This window comes from Homalodisca vitripennis, chromosome 4 (genome assembly GCF_021130785.1).
Source record: "Homalodisca vitripennis isolate AUS2020 chromosome 4, UT_GWSS_2.1, whole genome shotgun sequence".
Taxonomy (NCBI): Eukaryota; Metazoa; Arthropoda; class Insecta; order Hemiptera; family Cicadellidae; genus Homalodisca; species Homalodisca vitripennis.
Genome location: NC_060210.1, coordinates 104,970,366 through 104,996,209, shown reverse-complemented (window position 1 = coordinate 104,996,209; position 25,844 = coordinate 104,970,366). Strand labels below are relative to the sequence as shown.

General features: G+C 33.3%; 1 protein-coding gene across 2 annotated transcripts in view; it reads left to right on the top strand.

Annotated features, from left to right (window-relative positions):
- LOC124359881 (E3 SUMO-protein ligase RanBP2) overlaps positions 1-25,844 on the top strand; it is a 141,968-nt gene that overhangs the window by 97,927 nt on the left and 18,197 nt on the right. For both annotated transcript variants that reach the window (XM_046812995.1, XM_046812994.1), the window contains 6 exons: positions 556-631; positions 11,674-11,813; positions 13,148-13,194; positions 13,351-14,207; positions 21,261-21,458; positions 24,699-24,832. In XM_046812995.1, coding sequence (XP_046668951.1) covers positions 556-631; positions 11,674-11,813; positions 13,148-13,194; positions 13,351-14,207; positions 21,261-21,458; positions 24,699-24,832 — 1,452 coding nt within the window. The remainder of the gene's footprint in view (positions 1-555; positions 632-11,673; positions 11,814-13,147; positions 13,195-13,350; positions 14,208-21,260; positions 21,459-24,698; positions 24,833-25,844) is intronic.

Genomic DNA, 25,844 nt, shown 5'->3' with positions numbered 1-25,844 from the left:
TAATCTCATGAAATCAAGAAACAATTAGCATATATATGAGCAATATCCCCAAAAGACAATGTGCATCTTACTTAAACTACTTTTAAAATTTTACAAAATCATTTCACAAATAGCCATAAACATTAAAATAGTACTGTATCTCAAAACCAATCTAGTGGCTCTTATATTTGTTTACACTGTACTCGTGCTAGGCTCTACGTCTGAAACAGCTACAAATAAACCAGTTAAAAGAATTATTTGGCCTTTTACAATAAAAATACAACTGATTGTATTTGCAGTATTAAATTAAATTAATAAATCCCTTACCATTTTTAATTATAACCTGAAGTTTTAACTGGTTTTATTGTTACTTTATTGTTCAAATTGTTTTTTTAACAATTTCTAAAACTATAAGTTAGTTAGAACTGAAAAATCACTCATCTCATAGGTTACATAGACTTGTATTAATCATCCTTTATTACATATTACTAAAAATGTTATGGTCAATGACACTACAGATAAAAATGCAAAGATTGTGTTTTGGGGAAAATAATCAAATATGAATATTATTTTCAGGGAGAGCTGGAAGCAGCTGACAGTTTGAACCCAAGCTCAACATCTTTAGATTCAGGAGTAGCAACAGCAAATAATGGTATGACCTGCACTCATCTCTTGCACTTCTTTGCTAACTTTGCAAACTTTAGCATTAACACTGTCGCCAACTCTCACTTGCTAACCGAAGATGCGTGCTTATCCAAGTTTTGCACTCATGATTCTTTGTTCACTAACTTTGTGCTTATATCTCCTGCTACTATTGATAGACTTACATGCTCGTTAAATGACGTTGACCATATTTTAAAAGGTAGTTTTGATAATGAAACTTCCTGCACTACTATTTTTCATAAAAAAACATCTAAGTTACCTATGGTTCACCCATTCTGCAATTGTGTTCTAGTATCGTTTTTGTCAAGTACATTGAAAGATTCTGTCAATTATTTTGGGTCTTATAAGCATTTGTATCAGTTAGAGGCTTACCTTCAAAGATTACGACTTGTTTACAGTAACATCAAATCAAGTCGAGAGAGAAAGTTATTCTTGTTAATGATATGTCGAGCCGAAAATATTGAGTAAAAAATTTGTATCTTTCTTTAACTCACCATGGTGAAGTGTATTGTTTTAGTTTCTATTTTCCTCCTGGTATCCTACCTGTTAGAAATCTTACAATAAGATTATCTTGAAGTGTGATTTTGCCAGGAGCAATGAAGTAAACTCAAACTCGGTTGTAAATATCTGAGATTCATAGTGTATCAGGGATAAGTTTGTTGACAGATGATACTTTCATAAATTTTAGTACTAAAGGAATTTTTGTCTTGTTACGCCATGCTGGTATTATTTGATCAGAGGAATTTCCATTATGTAGTAATACTTACAAGTACGAAAGAAGCTATAGAGCGGTGTAGCAGTGAAGCCGAATCTTAAATCCCAAAAGAGGATTTGGATTCAAGAAACAATTAAACAGATTTTAAAATCAAATCTCCTGAGATTCACTGCATCTATAGTTAATGGAGATGATGATGTCACATTAGTGATGGGTCAATGGTAAATCTGCAATCCACCAAATCTTAAAAAAATTTGGATTCGAGAATCAGTTGACATTTGAGTCTACTGAGAATTGTCATGTCATTTATTATCGGCTGATCTATAGTACCAAATTACCAATCGTTAAAACGTGTTTATGCCATATTTCGATTTTTCAAAACCATTAATGCACATATATATATATATATATATATATATATATATATATATAGAATTAGAAAGAATGCTGTTGTATGTAATGTATGGTTTTAGTCTAACATTTAAAAATTAAACTTAGGTAAGAAAGAAATAAGAAGTATTTGTTTTGAACTAAAATGAGTGAAAAGCAAGTTGTTGTATTGGTTTTTTTTAAGACTGATTGTTTAGGTGACATTTCTTTTTGATGATTATTGTAAATAAACTAATTATATTAAATTGTGTTTTTCATTCTTGCAATGATATGTATGAAAAATTTGAAATTAGTCTTAAAACCGAGACAACAAGTTGGTAGCTCAAAAATTTGTAGCAATTTTCAAAATCTATAAACAATTTTATTTCATAACTCAATATTAATGAGATATGATATCTGTGGAGAAGCTAAATGGAAGTTAAATAATCACACATATATGTTATTTATTACAACAATTATGTTAAATTGTTATGAAATTATTACAAACTGCACATTATTATTCTCCATATATAAAGTAATGATCTATGAAGTTATAGTGCTATGCTTATCAATTAATTGCTAAGACATTAAAATATATATAAAATTTCATTTGTTTAGTTTTTATATCATTCACTTTTTCATCATTTCATTGCATTATCCTTAATGCCCCGTATATTGGTAGTTTATAAATCCATTAAAAACGAAACAAATTCAAACAAAAATTATTAAAGAAAGCAAATAAACATTTTTGTGATATATTGAGATTTAAGGAAACATTGCTGATTGTGCAGGTTTTTAGTCCTACGTTATTAATTTATTATGCAAGAAAATTACGTGTTTCTTAACACCTTTGCTGCAGTAGCAAATGATCGTAATCTTTATTTTGGTGCGTTCAAGATCTATAGATCTTGCTGGGTAAAAGAATTTCTGTGCATTGCAGAATATCAACTAGTACCAACATAGTGCTCTAGAGTCTTGTTCCTGAACTATTCTTCTTTTTCTAAGAGGTGGCCTATTGCCATGCACTTAAACCTCAAGGGCCTTTTGTGTACCACGGAAGTAGACCATAAGGTCAACCAGTCTACAAAGGTCAGCAGTTCTACAAACTGCTACATCCTCTACAAAACAACTGATCAAGTCCTCCTGGGGAAATTCACCACCCTTATACAGAAAGGCACAGAGAAGGCAATGATCTATCTAAGGAGAGAAGGTCAGACACCACCCGGGGAAAGGTGACTGTAGGACCACTCTGCTAATTCTCAGACCCGGATGCAGCCTACACCTTCTCTTATTATTTCGAGACAGCCCCAAAGTATTATCACTTAGAAATACAACCAAATGGTTGAGGTTCTGTCATGTTGGCCAGGCCTACACGCTGAGCCCAAGTTGGCCAGACTATCAGCTCTTTCATTCATAGATACCACCTCATGACCAGGAACCCAACAAACAGTCGCATTGTTGATTCTGCCAAGAGAAACTATAACACCTGCATTGCATTAAAGATCATTTCCCTCTGTCGACAACTCTTTTCAGATATGAGTCTCTGGTTCAGGACCCTATCAAGGATGATGCCCAGGTACTTGACCTCAGACTGTAACTTGAGGGAAGAGCCTCTCAGTAAGAAAGACCAATACCCTCTAACTAATGCCTTCTTTTAAAGGCAACCAAGGCAGCCTTGGTGTAGTTGATATTAAGGAACATCTCAACACACTAGTTTCCCACCATGTTCAGACCAGCTTTGGTCAGTTCTGTGATGGTTGTGTTGAGCATGCCACTGAGATCAAACGCATCCACAATTGCAGAAGTCAAATTGTCCAGCTACTCTTTATTGTGAGTCCGTTTCTGGTTGCTACCATCAGATTCCAGTTGTACCCTTAGGTTTTCCTTGTATGTCACCCCGTCTGTGTTTCTTGGGTTTCTATACTGAACGTTTTTAGTTCCTATTTGAAGGTAGATGTGAGAATGATAAGAGGGAAGGCTAGTCAGACACATGCCAACCATGTTACCGATTAACCAAACCCCCCATTATAATGGTCACGTCTATCACCTCCCTATGCATCTGAATGCGAAACATCACACACATTTGCTATCACTAGATTATGGTACATTATATACTCCAGAAGTGATTCACCTCTGCTGTTTGTGTTGCTACTACCCCACTCCGCACTATGCAAGTTAGCATTACAGCCAATTCATTAATTCCACACCACTCCCCTAAGCATGATCCACCAAAGCAGCCTTCTCTGTGGAATCTACATCATTATATGAAAGCGCTGAGGGCAACTGCTGTTGCAGATTGCACAATCAGAGCACTCACCTAAATCCTGGGGTTCTGTTTACAGCAGAGTGCTTGACAAACGTTCAACAATTTCAAACTCTTATTGAGGTGTATACTATGCTGCCATCTAATAACTATAATTTATCCTTTTTTAGGACCAATATAATCTAATACAAACTTTGGCTTGAAGGTAATTTGATTTGTTTTTAGTTTTCTTTCCAGTGAGGGTTCTGTTATGGTCAAGAGGAGTTGAGGTGATGGTGACATTTCTTTTATCTGTCCATTTTAAAACATACGTTTCATGTTGACACTTAAAACCAATACATTGGTCCTTCTTCAGTTTGGATTGTTTCAGGTTTTATTTAGTAGCCCTTCCTTTTTCATGTTGACTGTTCCACAAATACAGGTTTTGCAGTCGTAACAGTTTTTCTGCTATTGGGACACCTGTATAAAAGTTGTCTATGTAGAGTATTCTACCTTCATTAAGAAATCCGACAAAGTGAACATTTTCATCATTGAGTGGAGCTATAAGCTCCAAGATCACATCATATGTGTGACCATTAAAATTAACTGGAGTTTTGTTTTTCCAATATGTAAGGAAACACACAAAGTATATCCACTAGGGGTACACAATTTAGTCAGTTTTACACCATATTTGTGTACCTTCCTTGTGTAACTTGTGGGACTTCCTTTTTATGTACTGTTTAAAAACAAGTCTTCCATACCATGGATCACTGTCTCACCAATAACTAGTTCTTTACCTGCAATCATAGCTCCCATAAAAGCAGTATTTTGATCATCTACAATGTCTCTAATTTTAACAAGAAGGTCCTTTCTCCTTGATTTTTCTGATTATCAACTAAGAGCCAAAATGTTGTAAGCAATAAAAATTGGTAATTACCGATTTGATTAATTAATTTTTGTACAAATTATTTTTGTACTAGTATAGACTTACTTCTGGGCAATTAACAAAACTCATAAAAATCACTATTGCTATACATTTCTTATCTCGTTAGCAAGAGGGTATATCCTCTCCTTACACCTAGATGTAACCCTAGACTTACCAGCAGACAAGATCTGCATGGCATCCGTGTTTGTTTCCGCAGCCATTTATTCCCATAGTTTGTGCAATGAAGTGTAAGAAAATATCATGAGGAGAGGGATCAATGAAATCAACATTCACTTTGTTATTTTCAACACAATCGAAAAAATATAAACTTGCCGTATATTCCACTTTTACATTTTCTCTGTTCTAAATATATCCATAAATACTAACTTCAGGTTCACTGTGCCTCACAGGTCTACCGCTCAGTGATAAACCATTTCCTGAAAATCTGCCGGTCAAAGAACTACCTTCCCAAGAAGGTCCAATACTGATAGGTCTGTCGCTTATGGGTATGCTGGTTGCAGATCTGTCGCTTATGGATATGCTATTGGCAAATGAAGATTACATTAAGATGTCTAAAAATAAATGTAAAGCCACATGGAATATTATCAGAACTGAAAAAAGTCAGAATTACAATCATATGAGTCTCCTATTGATTCTAATGTTTTGAATTAATATTTTATAAATGTAGCGCTTGATATGACTAAAACACAAGTACCTGCTGTTTTTACTGTAGCTCTTAACTTAGTAAATAATAATGTAAGTAGTTGTACTCCAAAAAATATGTTATATTGGAAAATAATTGTTGTCGAAGATGTACTAAAGTGTACTTCTGAATTAAATCTATCTGTTACTGAAGATTACTATGGTTTTTCGAATAAGATTACCAAACAGATTATCACTGTCATAGCTGAACCACTAATATCTACTTAATCAAATGTTAATTGAGAGCACATTTCCTCAATGTTTAAAAATAGCAAAAGTGGTTCCTATCTATAAGAAGGGTGATAAAACAAACCCTTCCAGTTATCAGCCCATATCTTTAATACCTATTTTTAGCAAAATATTTGAATATTGTATCAAAGACCAATTACAAACCATTTTCAAACCTAAATGGTCTCTTATGTAAAGTACAGTTTGGATTTTTATCAGGACTGAATTCTGCAAAAGGTGTTGAAACTCTAGTTGGTAATGTTATTCATAAATTTGAATATAAAACATTATCTGCAACCTTAACTGATTTATCTAAAGCCTTCAATAGCATACCTCATGAGTTACTTATAAATAAACTTTATTGCTATGGCGTGCGAGGGTAGTGAGTTAAATTTGTTGGTATCTTATTTGAAAAATAGAAAACAAATGGTTGTTCAGGGTTCTAATTAGTTTTACGTCCTTTTATATTTATCGTTGAAGTTAATGATTTTGCTTTCAATTTACCGTGTATGTCAGTTTTGTTTGCTGATGATACTACTCTTCTAAATCACCATAGTACACTTAATGGTTTAATAAAACAACAAGAAAATGCAATGAAGTTAGGAACTGAGTGGTTTCAGACTAACAGGCTTGTTGTAAACAATAGCAAAACAGAAAATATAATTTTTTCAATGGACAATGTTATTTACAAATGTTTTAAACCTGTTAACACATTCGGTGCGGCGCGTCGGGTATACCCGTCACGCGTGTCTACTGCCGCAGCCTGGCGGGTTTACCCGACGCTTGTCCCCTCCACAGTTACTGGCTCAGTCTGAGCTCGGCTCTTGAGTGAGGAGGTTGTTTTCACTGTCAGGCCCTCAGATATTACTCCTTTGTTCTTTGTGCGCGCCAGTCTAGGCTTCCATTGTGATATCAGTTTATTACCTATACTTTATTGTTTACATTGTATTGTGCTGTGTTTAGTGATGAGTTTGTTTATTATTTTGAGTACTTTGTTCATGAATATGGCGGAAACTTCTGGTAACAATTCAGAAGACCGTGAAAATGAACTTTCAAGCAGCGAAGACAGCGCAGAAGAATACGACACCGACTCAGGTGAAGAAGGTACGTTTGATCCAACATGGAGTCCTACTACATCTGGTCTTCGTAATATCCCTTTTACAGGGGAAAACAAACTTCTTTGGCCAAAACCAACACAAAATAGGCCAGTTGATTGGCTTTGGTTTGACATCATACTAATTGAAAATATAATACAATTTACCAACTTATATGCCAGGGAACTATTTTTTGGCCCCAACTTGGAACCTCAGTCACGCATAAATGATTGGAAAGACCTGACAGTAAATGAATTTAAAACTTTTATTGGAATCTTGTTGCACATGGGTACTGTCAGACTGAACAGAATTAAAGATTACTGAAAGACTAATTATCTTTTTGATTTCAAGGTCTTCAGGAACTCAATGAGTCAAGACAGATTTCTTTTGATTTTGATGTGTTTGCATTTCAATAATAATACTCTGGAAACCACTGACAAGCTGTCTAAAGTAAACCTGCTTATTGACTCATTTAATAATAAAATGTCGCAGGTTTACTCTCCTGGCAAAGATCTCTCTCTAGATGAAGGAATGATATTGTGGAGGGGCAGGCTTAGCTTTAGGCAGTACATAAAAAACAAAAAGCATAAGTATGGGATAAAAATTTATGCTTTGACTGAACCTGATGGCCTTGTTACTAATTTTACAGTTTACAGTGGGAGTGAGGGAATCCTGTCAGGGAAAGGTCATACCTCAAAAGTAGTAAAATATTTGGTAACTGGAAAATTGAACAAGGGGCATTCATTATAATATGGATAATTATTATAACAGTCCTACACTTGCTTGGGAACTTCTGCAAAAAGATACTTATTGCACTGGAACTCTCAGAAAAGACAGAAAAAAGCACCACCAGACTTGAAAACTATTACACTCAAGAAGGGAGAAAAAGCAGAACATTATGTGGAGGGGGTTATGGTAGGCAAGTGAAAAGATAAAAGAGTTGTCAATTATATATCAACAGAGTTTGAAAACGACATGGGTGAGGCAAGTAACAGGCGTGGACAAATGAAACAAAAACCCATTCCGATAATACACTACAATGCCAAAATGAAGGGTGTTGATCGCAATGACAAACTTTTATCTTACTACCCGTGTGATCACAAGTCCCTGCGCTGGTATAAAAAGGTTTTTGTCCATGTATTGCAGATGTTTGTCACCAATGCCTATCGCCTTTATTGCTTTGCAAATCCTGAAGTGAAAATTCCCTTATATGACTTTAGGTTGAGTGTCATTGAGCAACTTCTTCCACCAAAAGACGACATACCTAATGTCCCAGCAAAAAGACAGCGACTGACTGAACATGTCATTTCGAAAATTTCTCAAACTCCTGGTGGAAAATCCAGAGGAAGAAGGTGCAGAGTGTGCAGCAGAGAAGGGAAAAGAAAAGAAAGCATGTATTTCTGTTCGCAGTGTCCTGAAGAGCCAGCATTGTGTGTAGTGCGGTGGTTTGACAAGTACCACAAGGACTAAAATTCTGACCTTTTTATGGGGATAGGTGGGGATGTAAATAGCTCTAAACGACACATGTGATGGAAATAAACATTAACAATAAATATCCTACAGTGTTAACTTAAAAATGTTTGTTCTTGGTGTTAGTTTTTGTGTTTAGCTTATAAACTAAGTTCAGTGGCTTGATGACGGGTATACCCGACGTTTTTATAATTGACTAATTTTGTTCCCAGAACCTGTAAAATAAATTTTAAAAGTGTTAAAGAATTAACTTCAATAAGAAAATCTGTGTACTTCATTTTGTTTGCCTTAGAACTATTAAAATTGTGTGTGTCTCATCTGTGGGCCTGGTGACGGGTTTACCCGACGCTGAATGTGACGTCATTATCAGCACCATAGAATCTTCTCATCTGACTTCTATCAACATTTCTGAGGTCCATGTATGTTAATGTAAGAATTGTATGTAAAAACAATTTTAGGCCCTTATCACTGTTTTACGATTTGGCATGCAGCACTCAACATGTTAAACTATTAGGAATCTTTTTAGACAGTAGACTAAGCTGGGAAAGCCATATAGAAAGTCTTTGTATTAAATTGGCGAGAGTAATGTTTCTACTGCGTAAATTGAAATTCTGCATCACTGAAGAAATGGTAATAACCTCTTACTATGCTATTTTCCACTCCCACTTAGTCTATGAAATTACTTTATGGGGACATAGTTGTCATTCAAATAAGAGTGTTTGTTTGGCAAAATAAAGCAATAAGAGTTAAAAAAAAAAATTAATGAAAGGGAATCTTGCCTGCAAGATTTTAGGGACTTAAATATCATGACATTGCCCTGTTTGTGTATATATTATTGTTTACTGGATGTGAAAGCAAATCTGAAAAATTATACTGTTAGAAAAGCCATACACACTTATAAAACTAGAAATATATTAGTACATATAAAAATAAAGGACAGAAAGAATAAAAGAAGGGAAAGAAATGGATTCAAAAGCTGCTTGGAGTCTAGTCTAGTCCTTGCATTGTTACTTCAGCCAATGCAAGTCCCTGAGCACAATTCACGAGTACAATCACATATCACACTAGCACGGATGAAAGTGGGATACTAACACAAAAATCGATGTCGGCTCATTCTTGTTATCTGAAACAATGGGACGGGAAGGCGATGTTCAGGAGGAGGAATGGGTAAAGGCAAGCCACTTCCGGCCCTATGTTTTGGTCCTAGACCTTAGTGTCATGGTGTGTGTATGAATTTTGTTTTGAGATTTCTTTAATTGATATAATTTTAACCTAAGAAACCTAAAATGATTATGTGTTTTTCGTACTCGAATTAAGTATAAAAATAATTATAATTATAAAAAAATATTTGTATTTATTAAATTTATGTACAAATGGTACACCCTTTACATTTTCAAAGTAACTGCAAATCACCTTGATTGTAACAACCCTAAAAGTGGAAACCAACAAAACGAATTGATTGAAATACACCACGGAAATGGCAATCAACTGACTGTATCAGGTGGTGTTGTGAACATGATTCATTCAAGATTTGGTGTTTAAAATATGATAAACCTAATGAATTATTTATCACTGAAAAGAGGAGATTCTGATCTTTTGTATTCACCCAACAACGTTTCTAATAACTTTTATTGCAATTTTTAACTATAAATCGTAAAGTAAAAAATATGTAGTAACTTGTAACCATTCAAATTACCGCCCCTCGTGTATGATCAATGTATAAATTTATGTATTTTGAATGGTTATAATATCTCAATAAATTTGAGATGATATCATGTCTTATTGGTGTTAAATAAAGATTTCTTCTTCTGATACAAACATACTGTAACGTTTCTTAAGGTTCACTTAGATAGAAAATATTCTTACCTAGAAACAACATGTCCATAGTTTATCAAACACGCTTAACAAGGATTATTATTATCTTTCTTATCATCAGCAGTGGATACAAACACATAATGAAAAGTATGTTATGTATTTGTATTTTCCAACCTTAAATTTGGTGTTACGAAAATCATTGCTAATTACTGTTGATTTGGGAGGACTTTTTATGAAAATGTAATAAATTTGAATAAAAGATGTTTTTATGGTGAAAGATATTTTACATTAACAAATACAATCTTAACAATAATATCATCTAATACTGAGAATTTCATTCTTTTATTATTAATTCTATATTAAATGTTAGTATCAGAATTTATGTTTTTTGTTGTTTAACATATTTTCAATGGTAATTATATTTTAATTTAGACTAAATGTTTTTGAACACACTAACATGTCGAGCTTTATATAATATTATCTGTAATTTGAGTAGTATGAAAAATAAATAATATTAGTAGAAATTGTACTATCACCAACACAGAGTTGCGAATATTTAGTTTAGTTCTATTTTACCTTCTGCTATGTGTAGCGGCATTAGACCTGACACTGTGTCATGTGTTAAGCAAAGTTTCTTGGATCGTGTATGGACGAGTTCTGCAGGTGTAGACATATTTATAATTTTGCGAATGGAGGCGTTAAAATTCTTCGTGGATTTTCAAGGAGAACTTTGTATCACATTTTGTACTTCATAGCAACATTATGATAATAAACTACACTCACAACTGAATTTCTTGGTAATAATCATTATGGCCACACACAGATCCAAAATAATCTGCATAGAACTATGAACATACAGAGTGTATTGTCAGTGGTAACATTGGTTGGCTTGGCCTGTAAAGACTTTTCAATTCAACAATCTAAATATAACACAATCTTTATGTTTGTCAATTATTATTGTGCATAACATTAGTCTCTTATTAGTAGAACATTGAAACTATTAGACAGTGATAGAGATTCCTCTATCTTAAAAGAGGCTACAGTTTTCTGAAAAATAAATGTAAGAGATAAATTTACTAATCATTAAAAGTAATACCATCCAAATCCTTCTGTTATTACATAACAAATTATGTAATCAAGAATTCACCATCACATGAAATCCAACACCAAAACTAGATAAAACCACAAACAAAAACTTGTATCTGCCAGTAAATGTTCTACTCCTATGTTTCTTTGTTTTATCAAGTAACTGATCTAATGAAACATCATTTTAGCCACAGAACTTTTGTTAGTTCACTTAACAAACATGTATAGCATGTTATATATTAGGTTGTTGGTGAAAGACTGCTTACTTTCAAATCTAATGAATAATTAATACATATAAACAATGTAATATTTATAATTATTATTTATTTATAATATTTGTAGCAATGAGAGTTGTGGTAAGATCTGGAATGTTTATTGTGTTTAGAGGTGGAGATAGTGTATGAGGCAAAAGTATCAGATGAACTGCGGGAGGCAGCTCTCAAACTTCATTTACCACCAAACTTCTACAGCTATCTCACTGCTACCCCCTGCCCAGGCTGTGTTGGTTGTCAATCTGACACTGAGGTAAGTGTGGACTATTACTGTCTAATTGAGAGGGGGTGAGGGAGGGGAAGAGGGAGAGAGATTTATGTTCATTCAAAAAATATACATTGTGATACTTTAAATGTATACATCAAATGTAAACGAGGGGTACCTAAAAGAACCGGGTATAAGAGAAGAATTAACCAAAATGTGTTAATGGTTTCTTGATAAAGTTTATAGAATCTTTAATAACTGTGATTAGAATTTCATCTATACTGGCAGAGTACTTACTTTCAAAATAAGCTGTTAAATTCACTATCAGAATATATTAATAACTATTAGTTTTTTTAAAATTAAATCGATAGCAACTACTGCTTGGTCCTCATCCAGTTTTGTTTTTATTTGACTTTTAAACTTACAACTACAAAAACCACAAAAGAGCTGTCACTTGAAAAAACTAAGGTCTAGTAACAGGTTTCTCCTGTAATTGTGGTCGGAATGCTTAAAAAAAAATTTTAATATTATAACATATTGAATATTCAGACATTGATGCCATTACGTTATTCAATTCAATAGCCTGACTAGAACTAATTTATGAAGAATTCATATTAGATATTTACATTGACCCGAGTGTGAAATGATTAAATGTTTTCTTAAGTATCAATGTCTGTCATTTAAATCTCATACATCTAAAAAGAACTTTCGGACCTCCATGGTTTGGCCACAGTAGAGGAAGAAGTGTAATGGTTTATATATGTAGATCAAAAATTTATTTAGTTTACTGTCTCTATGAGGAATAGCACAAATGTCACCCACGGTAATATCTTGACAAAATTATCGACTCGCATTTAGTTGAAAGATTGTGAGTTTAAATTCCTCCATAGCAGTTTAATTGTTGCTTGTCTTTATAGTTATATTTTAAAATAGTTGTATTAAGTAAATAATTATAATGGTTCCTTGATTATGGTGACCGGAAATTTAGTTCTGTTGTTTAATTTTTGGTTGTCATTTAATTATGTTTCAAGAGTATTGGTGAATAGACTTTCAATATCAAATCTATCAACAAATAAATTTCCAGAATTTCAAGATTTCTGAACTTTGTTATTATCGCTTAGTCCCCTTTGCTGGCTACATATCATCCTAGGCCTGAAGCTGGGACATCTCCTTTGAAAGCAGATCGATTGTCTCTGATCACCAGCTATGCTTTATTGTATCCTGGAAACGTTTTCCTTGTAGAAGAATATCAGAGTGTTGTAACCATTAATAATGAAAAATTTATTTGGATAGGTCCATTTGGATAATTTATTATCTTTGCTATGTATAAATTATTTGTTATATGTTGTTTTTTTAAATATGATCAATTGAATTTTTTCCAGGATGAGGAAGACTATAAACAACAAACTACAAACTCGCCAGTCTATAAGTTAGTATGAATTGATATTTTGCTAGTTTTCTTTTCTTTTTAATTATGTGTTATAAATAGAGTTTACTAAATATTTAGTTTTAATTTTTATTATTTTATCATAACAATTATTAGTAACAATTTATTAATTCATAATTTATATTTTCTTATGTTTAGACTCTTGCCAACAACTGTGAGCTCTTCACCAGTTATAACTACTACAGTTTCTCAGCCTTTCACGTTTACTTTTACAACAACAACAGCTCCACCTGCATTTGGTGTCTCCACAACCACTACAACTTCTTCATCTTTCTTCTCTATATCCAATACTAGTCAGTCAGGTTTCTCATTTACGTTACCTACACCGTCACCTGGATTTGGCTCTACCTCGCAATCAGCCAACAAAGAATCTATTCCTCAAACTCCAAATTTCAGTGGATTCTCGCTTTTCAAAGATCAGTCAATACCTAAACCATCAATTGAGCCTATGTCCATCTTTGGAAACACTATCAAAAGCACAGACACATCTAAAGCTGATTCACCTTTGTTGTTTGGAACAATTACATCTACACAGTCGTTTACTGCCCCCTCTTTTGAAAATGCACAGAATTCCACACCATCTCTGTTTGGAGGGATAGGCACAAATCAAACTGCTAAAGAAAGTACAACACCTTTCTTCAGTAGTTCATTTGACGCAATGAAACCAACTTCCATATTTGATAGGAGTAACACTCAGTCCTCTGCAAGTGTTTTTGGTACTCCCACACCATCAGATGACCAAACATCAAAAGGAACATCTTTCCTTAGCGACCTCACATTCCAGTCTACCCAGACATCCTTGTTTGGAGGAAGTAAAACACAGTCTCCAGCCACAATATTTGGAACATCCTCTACAACAACCCAACCTTCTGTGTTTGGAAGCTTCAAAACAGAAGTAGAGAAAGCAACCAATAGTGGTCCTGCTTTCCTGTTCAAACCCACCACTTCTTTTAGTGATATAGTAGCGACAAATAAACAACCCTTCGGAACTAGTGGTGAGTACAATTACCTTTTATGGATTTTTTCATTTACTCTTAAATTTTCTGATTTTTTTTTTTAATTTTTATTTTGTAATTTATTGTCACGTGACATTATCAGCTGACTCGATCTATTGTTGTTAATTCTTTATGCTTTAGTGTAATCGTACTATTGTATGCTGGATTCTTCTTCATTATTTTATTTTGTGGTTGTAAATATTAGTAGTGTTAGTTGTTGTGTTCTTAGCTATTGTGTGTAGTAGTTACAATGACTGACAATTTGCAATCTCACGGGAGTGAAATTGTAAGTAGCACATTTGTAAATAGAAAAAGTGTAAATAAATTTCAAATAAAATTGTGTAAATATTTCTTGGTAAATAGTGTTTTTTAACTGTATTGAAACTGTTTATGGATCCTACAATCATCTGTTTACCGGTACATCCATAATGTAAATTTTTATTTTAAGTTTTTGCAATGTAAGAGTCAGTTGCTTTAACACTTATAAAATGTTGCGAAGTACAATTATGCGTATTTATATAAAATGTGTCATAAAAAATTTATTTATGAGAGAAATAACACAAAATTTTGTGTGGTTGTTCCTTTCTAAATTTTTCCTTTTTTAGTTATTAAAAAAAAATAAAAAATTTTATGTAATCTATTAAAAAACATTATTTTTTTAAAATTTAAAATTACTTAAAACTACATCTATATATTTTTTTGTTGATAGTATATATATCTATACGAGTAATTTGGTGCAACTTTTAGGTCATTCTCTAATTTTTATGAAAAGTTATAAATTTTAATCTAAGATACTACAAAATCGCCAATTTTAGCCTGGCACTTTTGACTAGTCACAAGGGGATATGATATGTGAAAAAATTTTGCAACATCTCATATTTGGTCCTGGTCCTGAAAGGGTTAAGCACTTAAGTTTAGGTACAGTTGTAGTGTTGTGCGTAATAGTCTTTTTTCTAAATTATTTGTAGAAGATGTTCCAAAAGTCTACACACAGGTCTCTTTATTGTTTTCTCTTAATAAAGTATTTAATATTAGAAATATAGCCTCAAAAAGTGTTTAATATAACTAACAAGAATACACCTTTGAACACTTTTGTATTTTTTTTATTGGTACAATGTACAGAGTCAGTTGCTTCATCGCTTGTTGTGAAGTATAATTATGCATATTTATACAAAACGTGTCATAAAAAATTTATTTATGAGAGAAATAACACAAAATTTTGTATGGTTGTTCCTTTCTAAATGTACAATATAATAAAATAGCTTCCCACAGTAAAATTATTTTTCCTTTTTTAGTTATTTGCAAAACAATAATAAAAAAAATGTATGTAATCTATTAAAACATTATTTTTTTAATTTTAAATTACTTAAAACTACATATATATATATTTTTTGTTGATAGTATATATCTATAGGAGTAATTTGGTGCAACTTTTAGGTCATTCTCTAATTTTTATGAAAAATTAAAAATTTTAATCTAAGAGACTGTAAAATCGCCAATTTTAGCCTGGCACTTTTGACTAGTCACAAGGGGATATGAGATGTGAAAAAATTTTGCAACATCTCATATTTGGTCCTGGTCCTGAAAGGGTTAAGCACTTAAGTTTAGGTACAGTTGTAGTGTTGTGCGTAATAGTCTTTTTTCTAAATTATTTGTAGAAGATGTTCCAAAAGTCTACACACAGGTCTCTTTATTGTTTTCTCTTAATAAAGTATTTAATATTAGAAATATAGCCTCAAAAAGTGTTTAATATAACTAACAAGAATACACCTTTGAACACTTTTGTATTTTTTTTTATTGGTACAATGTACATTTCGGATTTGAAGAATCTATCTTCAGGTACTTGTAGGTTAAGGTAAATAAATAATTAGACCATATTGGCATATGTTTTAACTACCTTGGCTAAATTTTGTTTTACATTTTTATTTGTGATCAATTTATATAGTTTAAAAGCCTATCATCTAATACATTTTTTGTTACGAAATCTTTGACATTTAATAATACATTAGGGTTAATTTTTGCACTTTTGTTAATTAAAAATATTTTTTAGTTTGACAATAGTTGCCTTTTTGTATGTGTGTAAAATTTCAAGATTGTTTTCGATATTTGTGTATGTACAGCCAGTGTTATTTAAATGGTCAGCATATTTTGAATTTGATGATGTCTGTCTTTGCTTTTATTTTTTCATTAAATCTAATTTTGAAGGATCAGCCGGTTTGTCCAATATAGTGGTTTTAACAATCGTTGCATTTTAATTTGTATGCTCCATTATTATTAAATTTTGAATTTGTTTTGTTGAATTACTTTTATTTTTCTTAATAAGGCCGAGGTTATTAGAAGTTTTTAAAACTAATTGGTATCCTTCTTTATAAAATGATTTGTTAATTTTGTGGTAATGTTTACTAAAATAGTTTGATCAAATGTATTTGATATCTCTTTCTTCTTATTTTCTTTTTCTTTTTGTGGTTGTTCTTTAAGAAATATCAATCATGCTCGGTTTGTATCCATTAATTTGGGCAATGTATTTAATAATATTTAATTCTTTATCAAAATGTTCATTTTTCATTCAATATCAATCATTGATTTGAATGCAGCCATTTATTGGTGATGTGGGTGATTTGATGAGAGGAAGGGATAACTAAATCTGTATGTTGGTTTTCTGCAAATTTTGAATTTGTGCTTTTTGTTGATGTTGAACACTATAATACATGTTATAGTGAAATCAAGTTAGTTTATTGCATTATTTTCTTCAATTTCATTAGTAAATTTTAGATTAGGATGGATTGGGTTTAAGAATTTTTTTTGAACATATCTATTTGTCTTTCATTTCCTTTGAATAGACCAATTATATCATCAACATATCTGTAATAATAAATTATTTGTGATGTTTGTTTTTAATACAAAGCAGAAAAAGAAGGTTATTAAATTCTCTTTAATTATATGTATTGTTTCTTTAATTGGAACATTTGTGTATAAATTTATAATATCGAAGGATACAAACTTAATGTTGTTGGATATATCTATATCATTAATTTTGCAAAGGAAAAATAAAATTCATATTATTTCTCACTTATTTTTAAATACATGTACATTTATTTACCCTAAAAATGTGGCAGTGCTAACTCAATTGCATCATATCTCAAACTTCACTCAAAACGCATAGAGCTGAAAATTTCAATTTTACTCTTTTACAAGGAACGTTACAACAGTCAATAGTTTAGTAAAAAAAATATATAAAAATTAATAACTTGAAAACTAAAAAAAAAATCAAATACAGGTTTTAGGCTTTTTGAGTACCTTTAGGGGAGCTCTATCTCTGGGCTTTTACTTGACACTAATTTTTGGTATACTTGAGATGCTTATCAGTTACAGTATATCACTGTCTGTTTCATTTTCTAAAAAACAACAGTTCAGTCAACCAAATAGCAATAACAGTGAATTTTTCGTGAGAGTTTTGCTAAGCCCTTGCATTTTTTGAATATTTAGTTGGATTTGTACAAAAGGGCTAGGTGCAAAATATTGAGAGGCTAATGGGTTAAAGAATAAAATGCTATTTTTTATTAAAAAATTTTCATTTTGTTGGAATTTTGCCACTTTAGAAATAAAGAGTATTTTCAATTGCTTGGAAATATGTTGACAATATTAACCCTTTTAGCACCAAGCATATTGGGCAGGTCACATCACATAACGCCAGAGTTACTGGTGGGGGTTGTCCCGTCGGGCGCCGCGGGGAATGTCACGGTAGCGCCAAGGCAATTTTACGAACGATGACACACATAGATATAATTCATTCTCATTTCGCTAAAGTTTATGATAAACTAATGATTTTGACCTCCAAACCTCTGTATTATAGTGTAACATATTTAATTGAGGAAGACCTGTGAAAATGTTGAAAAATAATACTAACAATTTATATATTTATTAGTAAATAAAGTACAAAACTGACTTTTACCATAAAAACACATATGGCGTGAGATAAAATATTTTAGTATGTATTGTTATTTTGTTTGAATTTTATATGAATGTCTATGCAGTGCTACTTGTTATTGTACATTTTACATAAAATGCATGATTCAGTACTAATTTTATTGGTATTAGTCAATAAATGGGTGTGTACTGCATGAAATTGTTGAGAGCTTAAATAAAGGCTCTTGGTGCTTAACATCCGAACTTGTCCAAGCCTATACATATATAGGCTCTTGGCGTTTCACCACCAACCTAGCTTGAGCCTAAATATAAAGGCTCTTGGTGTTTTATGACTTAACAGGCTGAGCTGAGCCTATATATAGGCCCTTGGCGCCAAAAGGGTTAATTTAAGAACAATATTTAAGATTTTTATTGCTAAGCACTTTAGAAACTCTTATCATTGTTGACTTATGGGACATTCCGTATCTTTTTATCAATATGGTAAAATGGATATAATTTAATTGTTGTACTATGGTAATAACACTAATTACTATACAACATACAAATGTCAACTAAACATATTAACCAATTCTCAGTTGTATTGTCATGATGGGCTGATTCTATTCTTGTATTATCTTAAAGGGCAAACCCAAAATATTTAAGATTCAGTAATTGAGAACGTTAATAATTGTGCTGTATTCTGGGGGCAACTTTGGAAGGTTGTGTTCTATACTGGTGTCTACTTATTCTACAGATCGTGAATTAACTGCACTTTGGTAATTTCTGTAGCAGATAACTTTCTGATGCTTTCTTCATATTTTGGCTTGCAGTGGGGTATAGAATGCAGTAAATGGGATAAAATTAAATTAAATAGCAGTTGGTTGGAAAAAAATAACAAGAAAATCAATGTTGGAATCTTTTTTTCAATAAGTTAATTAAATGAGTATATTGGTGTCATTACCAGGTACTCTATCAATTTATTCCTAAAAATATTAAAATTACATTTCTATTTTATAGAGCTTGGAAGATAGTTAAAAACTTGATTCCTGCAGATGATGGTCTCCTGGTATACAGCTGTAACGTATGAGAGGGAAAGGGAAGATAATTTCTACCACGAGTATTGTATTGATGATGTGTATAAGGCATAAAGCAATGTGTTTTAAATGTATCATTATTCCCAATTCAGAGAAGTGATATTTTATAGAATCTCATCAATTTAATTTTTAAATTACTCTAATTGCTTCTTTTTCCATTAAAAAATTTTATTAGTGCAAAAAGACCAGAGCTAATGTTTTTACTGACATGTCTAGCATGTTAATTGTATGTTAACGTCCTGTCTACATGAATCCCAAGAATTTTGAACATTCCAACCATTATAAGACATGATCATCGATCAAAATATTCATTGAATTAATATCACCATCGCAGCTTTTCGTGGCTTTCACTGCTATACAGCTGGTTACGATAAACCTTCACCTTTCCATTCAGTGTAAAAGTTAAATACAGTATTATAGTTTTTTTTTATCAGGTTTGAAAATGCGCTAGAGAATCGGAAAATTTCAACTGGGAAAACCGGGAATTCGAAAAGAGGTTTCGAGTGGTCACCCTGTATAAGTTTTGTTAGTAATCTAAATATTCTTTTCAATATTTAATTTCCAAGTCTATAATTTGTATATACACTGTAGCTCGTGAAACGTTATATTTTTATAGCACTAAAATGAAAGTCATTCTTCATAAGACAATTGTTACTTATACAGTTACTTCATTTCATTTTTGATTAGCAATAGTTTTGAAGAATATTACTTTAATTATTTATTGGTCACAAACCGATTGTGTATATAGTACTTAAAATAAAATAGCTGGTAAACTCATTATTTTATCTCAATGTTCATATATATTCATATGAAATACTGCTTTCCGTTTGTGTTGATATGTGTGAATGGTCTGACCTCATTGTGAATGCCGCGGGCTTCGCTGGCCGCTCCCTGCTGCAATGTTTCACATCTGCTCACCACCACCCAGGAGGGTGACTACCCTGTCGGTGCTTCTCTGTCATTCTCTCGCTTCCTACATCAGTTTTCATAAGGCAGCACATGTTAACGCACAATATTTGAATATTCATAAAGATGAATTTTATTCAATATTTGATCCACTTCTTATCCTACACCATCTTAATTCTTGAGACTTGGCTAAAACCTGTCATAAATTATAAATGCATCGAGCCATCTGGCTAAACATTTTTTTAAAGGATTGTCTGCACTATTGGAGGAGTCGCTGCCTATGTCAAATTTACTACTTCTATCATTTACAGATTACAATCTACAATTACAGATTGGAAAACTCTTTTCATCAGGAGCGATTTAGTGGTGGAGGTGTCATAATTTTTGTTAAAACAAAATTCAAAATCAAGCAATTTCAAGTGAACTACAATTTAGAAATTGGCTTTGAAGCAAACGATATCAGCTTTTTTCTTAGTTCAAAGAAAACGTCATAATAGATAGGATTGAATGTATCCAAATCTGTGTTTAAATTCATTCCTAGTAAATTTGGACACCTTCCTGAATTCTCTTCATTAATAATTTTTTATGATTAGTGATTTTCACTTTTATGTCTTAGAAATCTTTACCCTACAACCCAGAGATTTCACAACGTACTAAATTCATTCAGTTGGACTGTGAACTTACCAATGTGAGTAAAGTACATCTAACACGGCCATTGATAATGTGATTACAAATCTCAAATTATCACAGTTCCGTGTTCAACTCTCCCTGACCATTTTGCACAGAAAATTGTCATATATGGATGTGTCCTCGAAGCAGAGAAGCCTATATCATTACAAAACATATATTTCAATTCCAAAACGTCAAAAAACTTAATCAAAGTCTCGGAATTGAATCATGGCATTTTATGGATGACTGACTATACTGATGATATCTGTGAAGCATTTAGTCAGTGTCTTGTGTTTCACTTAGCCTTTTTTTTTCAAAACAACAAAAGTAAAAGCGAGAATACAAAAATTCTTGGATTACTTGTAGAATTCTCATATCAAGAGAAAAAAATAAAATATGTTTATTCTAATACCTTTAAAATAAAAAAATAATAATTCTAAATAACTCATTTTTTTAGTAAACTGATGTTTTTGTGTAGATAAAGCTGGAAGTAATTTCACATGGGCAGGTGCCGGTGCAACAGTTTTTGATAACAAGAGAGGAGGAGAACAGGAGGAGGATGAGAGTGGTGGTGAAGGAGGGGAAGGAGACACTACTCACGACCCTGTGTTTGAACCTATCATTCCCCTGCCAGATGCAATAGAAGTGCGTACAGGAGAAGAAGAAGAAGAAAAGGGTAAGAATATTTTATTCTTAACTGTTCCTGTCTGAAATTAGTCAAAACTTTGCAAATTTAATCCTTCCAGTGCCAGCATCTGAATAACCGGACGTTTTAAAATTAAAAACATGCATAAATTCTTGATGTCCATGTAACTGACTGTTTTTAAGAAAATGTATTAAAAATACCATACATGATATTTTTACACGTATTTCATTTGAATTCGCATAAAAAATAAACATACTTTCTGTTAAGCATGTAATATGATGCACAAACACAGCTGATCAATCAGTAACAAAGCCGAAAGTTTAAGATCAAGTTGGCCTGTTGTCAATGACGTAAACAAACGCTTTGTTTTCATTTTTGTCAGTCTAATGTTTTGGTGTTAGAATGTTGTGGTTATGTTTACGTTTGTTTATAATTATAATATAGCCAAATAGTGGGTGTGTGTAGTTTAGGCATGTAGTGAAGCATTATGAATCAGGGTCCCCACCCGACCGTGAAAAACCGTGAAACCGGGGAATAAAGCCGTGAATTTCGTTCACCGTGAAAAAACCTTAAATAAGCCGTGAATTTTGTTTACATACCGTGAAAATCTCTACAACTTTTGAATAAATAAAAATCAACACGGGTCGTCGTCAGACGATCATATGGGAAAGTTGACCTTCGCTATTGCAAAGTAAAAAGTAGCACGCAATGTAGGGGATAGACCACGAAGTTTGACAAGTGCTGCTATCTGAGCGATTTTACTGATAATATGGTTTATAAACAAATGAGGAAAAGGAAGGGCCGGGTGGGAGATGACGCTTCCGGCTCAAATCACGTGAGGCCTGTCTTTGTCGCCAGGTTTCCGGGCCTTGGCTACGCAACGCAGCTGTAAACAAGGCATTCTCTGATTGAACGCGAGATTAATAACACAATTTAATTACTTGATAGATTGTCGTTTAATGTAAAACACTTTTTCGTATTGGAGTTTTATTGTATCAGATATAGTCTATTAATTGTTTTCATAAAATAAAAAAAAAGTATACAAATCCTTAATCTAATGTAAGGAATTTAAATTACATTTTAAAACTTAATTTCATTCTATTAAATCCCTTATTTTATTTAAATATTAATGAGAAAAATGCTATTCAGTACGATATCTATATCGTTGTGTGTAATGACTGTTAACACAATGTAATAATTATAAAAAAATTTAATTTATGGTGGAACAATAAATTGAATTAATTTAGGGTCTTGCGTAAATAAATAGTATAATAATGTGACGGACGATAAGATACAGGAACTTAGCAAAAAGTGGCAAATCGTAATTCACTTTTATTCTAGACATTTTTATCAATTTCTTTATTTATGTGTACAAATATAATTTTTTTTGTATATAAAAACTGGTACCAAATAACTTTTCTTATAACAAGTTGTATATAATTTTTATACATTTTAACGTTTATATGTTATTTTAATTTCAATAAAATTGCCTTTTCTTATGTACTAATTAAAATGTGAACCTGTGATTATGTGAAAATTTTCCTGTGGAAGAAAATCGATCGAAATAATAATAATAATGTGTTAAACAAGAAAATAATTTAATAATCACGCAAGTGTACTTCATGGACTCAAACGAGTTAGCCCTTAGCCAACGTACGAATCCTGTCACCCTGCATCTTGTCTAACCTGTGTCAACAAAGTTCTCTTCAGATTTCAACAAACTTGGTAAGTTAAAGAAAATTATGAGCTATGTGCATGCTAATTATATTGAAATTTGTCTTTGTCATTGCTTTGATGACTGTTATGATGATGTTTTGTAAAAATAATATGCCTTGTTATATTCATTATGTTAGCAAATCGCACATAAAATCGGGGCTCGCCGCTCCATTGCTTGCGTCGTAACCGAAGCCTATTGTTATTTCGTTCTTTTAGACGTTTCCGTCAATTCCTGCACGACCAATGACATCGTTTAGTCAAATGGGAAGAAGTTTTATATTGTATTTTACCCGCTCCGCCGCGTCTGTAGTGTTTACGTCTCAACTTTCGCCCCTCTCCAACACGATTTTGTTTGTACCGGTAACGTTGTTTATGAAAACTTTCCGACCTTGAATTTTAATTTTTTTAACCGTGAAAACCGTGAATTAGCCGTGAATTTGAGTATTTAGATTGAGTGGGAATCCTGTGAATGTTTCAAGGTTCCCAGTGAATGAAAATACTCTTAGATGAGTAGTAGATGTTCGGTAGTTTCATACTGCTCATCAGACACTCTACAGAGTGGATTCTCTCGAAGGATGCCGACTCTGTGAAGATTCTTCCTCAGGTGATCATGTCCCGTAATCAAACCTATAACCCAAGAAGTCATCAATCAACTTAGTGAGAGAAGGTCAGACACCACCTTGGAGGAAGGTGATTGTAATACCATTCTGTTCATTCTCATATCCGGATGCAACCTCCACCTTCTCTCATATCAACCCATTTTGAGACAGCCCCAAAGGATTCACACCTTGAAATACCGCAGAGTGGTTGAGGACTCGTCATAATTGACGCTGAGCCCTGGTTAGCCAGGGTATCAGCTCTTTCATTCCCAGAGATCTCCTCATGACCAGGAATCCAACAAAACAGTTGCATTGTTGCCAAGGGAAACTAAAACAATCCCAGACACGTTTGGAGTTGAACAGACAAGAGCCCAACACCTAAATGCTTCCTGGGTATTTGTGAAATTGCCAATCATCTTACTCCTTACCACAGACGAAGATCCTCTGAATGAAGATGCTAATTTGCAGTGCCTGGTGAAGACAGTGGGCACTCCTGGCCATAGCCTGAATGACAATGTTCAGTACTTTGAGGTCGAGACAACAGTCCAGAGTTTCATATGATCCACCAAAGCAGCCTTCTCTGTGGAGGTTGTGGAATCCACATCATTATACGGAAGCGTTGAGGGCAACTGCTGTTGCAGATTGCACAATCAGAGCACTCACCTAGATCCTGGGGTTCTGTTTACAGCAGACCGCTTGACAAGCGTTCAACAATTTCAAACTCTTATGAAGAGTTGTATACTATGCTGCCATCTAATAACTATAATGTATCCTTTTTAGGACCAATATAATCTAATACAAACTTTGGCCTGAAGATCATTTGATTGTTTTTAGTTTTCTTTTTAGTGAGGGCGCTTTTATGGTCAAAGCATCACAAATTTTTCGTTATTACTGATTGCAATTTAATATTGTCATTTGAACAGGTAATTTGTTTCATTTTATACATTTGTTGCAGAGTTTTGCCACCGAGCCAAATTTTACCGTTACAACACTGAAAGTAAGGAATGGAAGGAAAGAGGTATTGGAGATATGAAGATTCTTAGACATCGAGAAACCAACACATATCGTCTTCTACTCAGGAGAGAGCAGGTTAGAATACAAAATAAGTTTAGAATGTAACAAATTCCTTATACTATTGAGTTGATAGATAATTAGTGAGATAAATTACCTTGGCCAGCAATCACGACAAACCAAGATTTATTTTATATGTATGTGATTAATTTAGCACATTACTCAGTAACAGAACTTGAAGGGGAGATGTCTACTAGGTAATATACAGGGTAATTTGCTTTTTTGCACTGCAGGCTGTGGCGGCACTGTTGGCCGAAGAGAGGGGCGAGTGGGCGTGCCTTGTAGTGGATGACGGGAGATTTGTATTCCTCCGCGTTCCAGTTGCCATCATGCAGTGGACACGAGAGGAGAGGTCGTTTTGTGTCGAAGCGTATTTTTCAAATGCCCACTCGATCATTGCAGTGCAGCGTGCTTTTCGTTTACGATTCGCTGTTCCTCCATGCGGATGTGTTCCTGGTTGGCAATCAATTGTAAATTGGGTAACTGCATTCAGAACAGCAGGGAATGTGTCATGTGTACGAAGGGGACCTCAGAGAAGGATTACAACACCGGAAAACATCGATAGAGTTAGAGCAGCAGTACTGCAATCTCCAAAACGCTCTGCTCGGAAGCAATCACTTGCTCTTGGCATTTCAAGACGTTCTCTCCACCGGATTCTTCATGATGAACTGAGATTTCACCGGTATAAAATGTGCGTGGTCCATCAATTGTCAGCACGGGACTATTTGACACGGCATACTTCTTGTGAAGACATGCTTACAACTATACCGCGTGACACAATTGTGTTCTTTTCTGATGAGGCACATTTTCACCTCAGTGGGTGTGTCAACAAGCAAAACATGCGCTACTGGAGTGAAACAAACCCCAGAGAAGTCCACCAGAGATCTCTGCAATTGGACCGCGTCACTGTGTGGTGCGCCATATCACGAGTAGGCATTATTGGCCCTTACTTTTATCAGGATAACCGTCGTCCCATAACTGTGAACTCCGAACGGTACTTGACTATGATACAGGATTTTTTTCAGCCGAC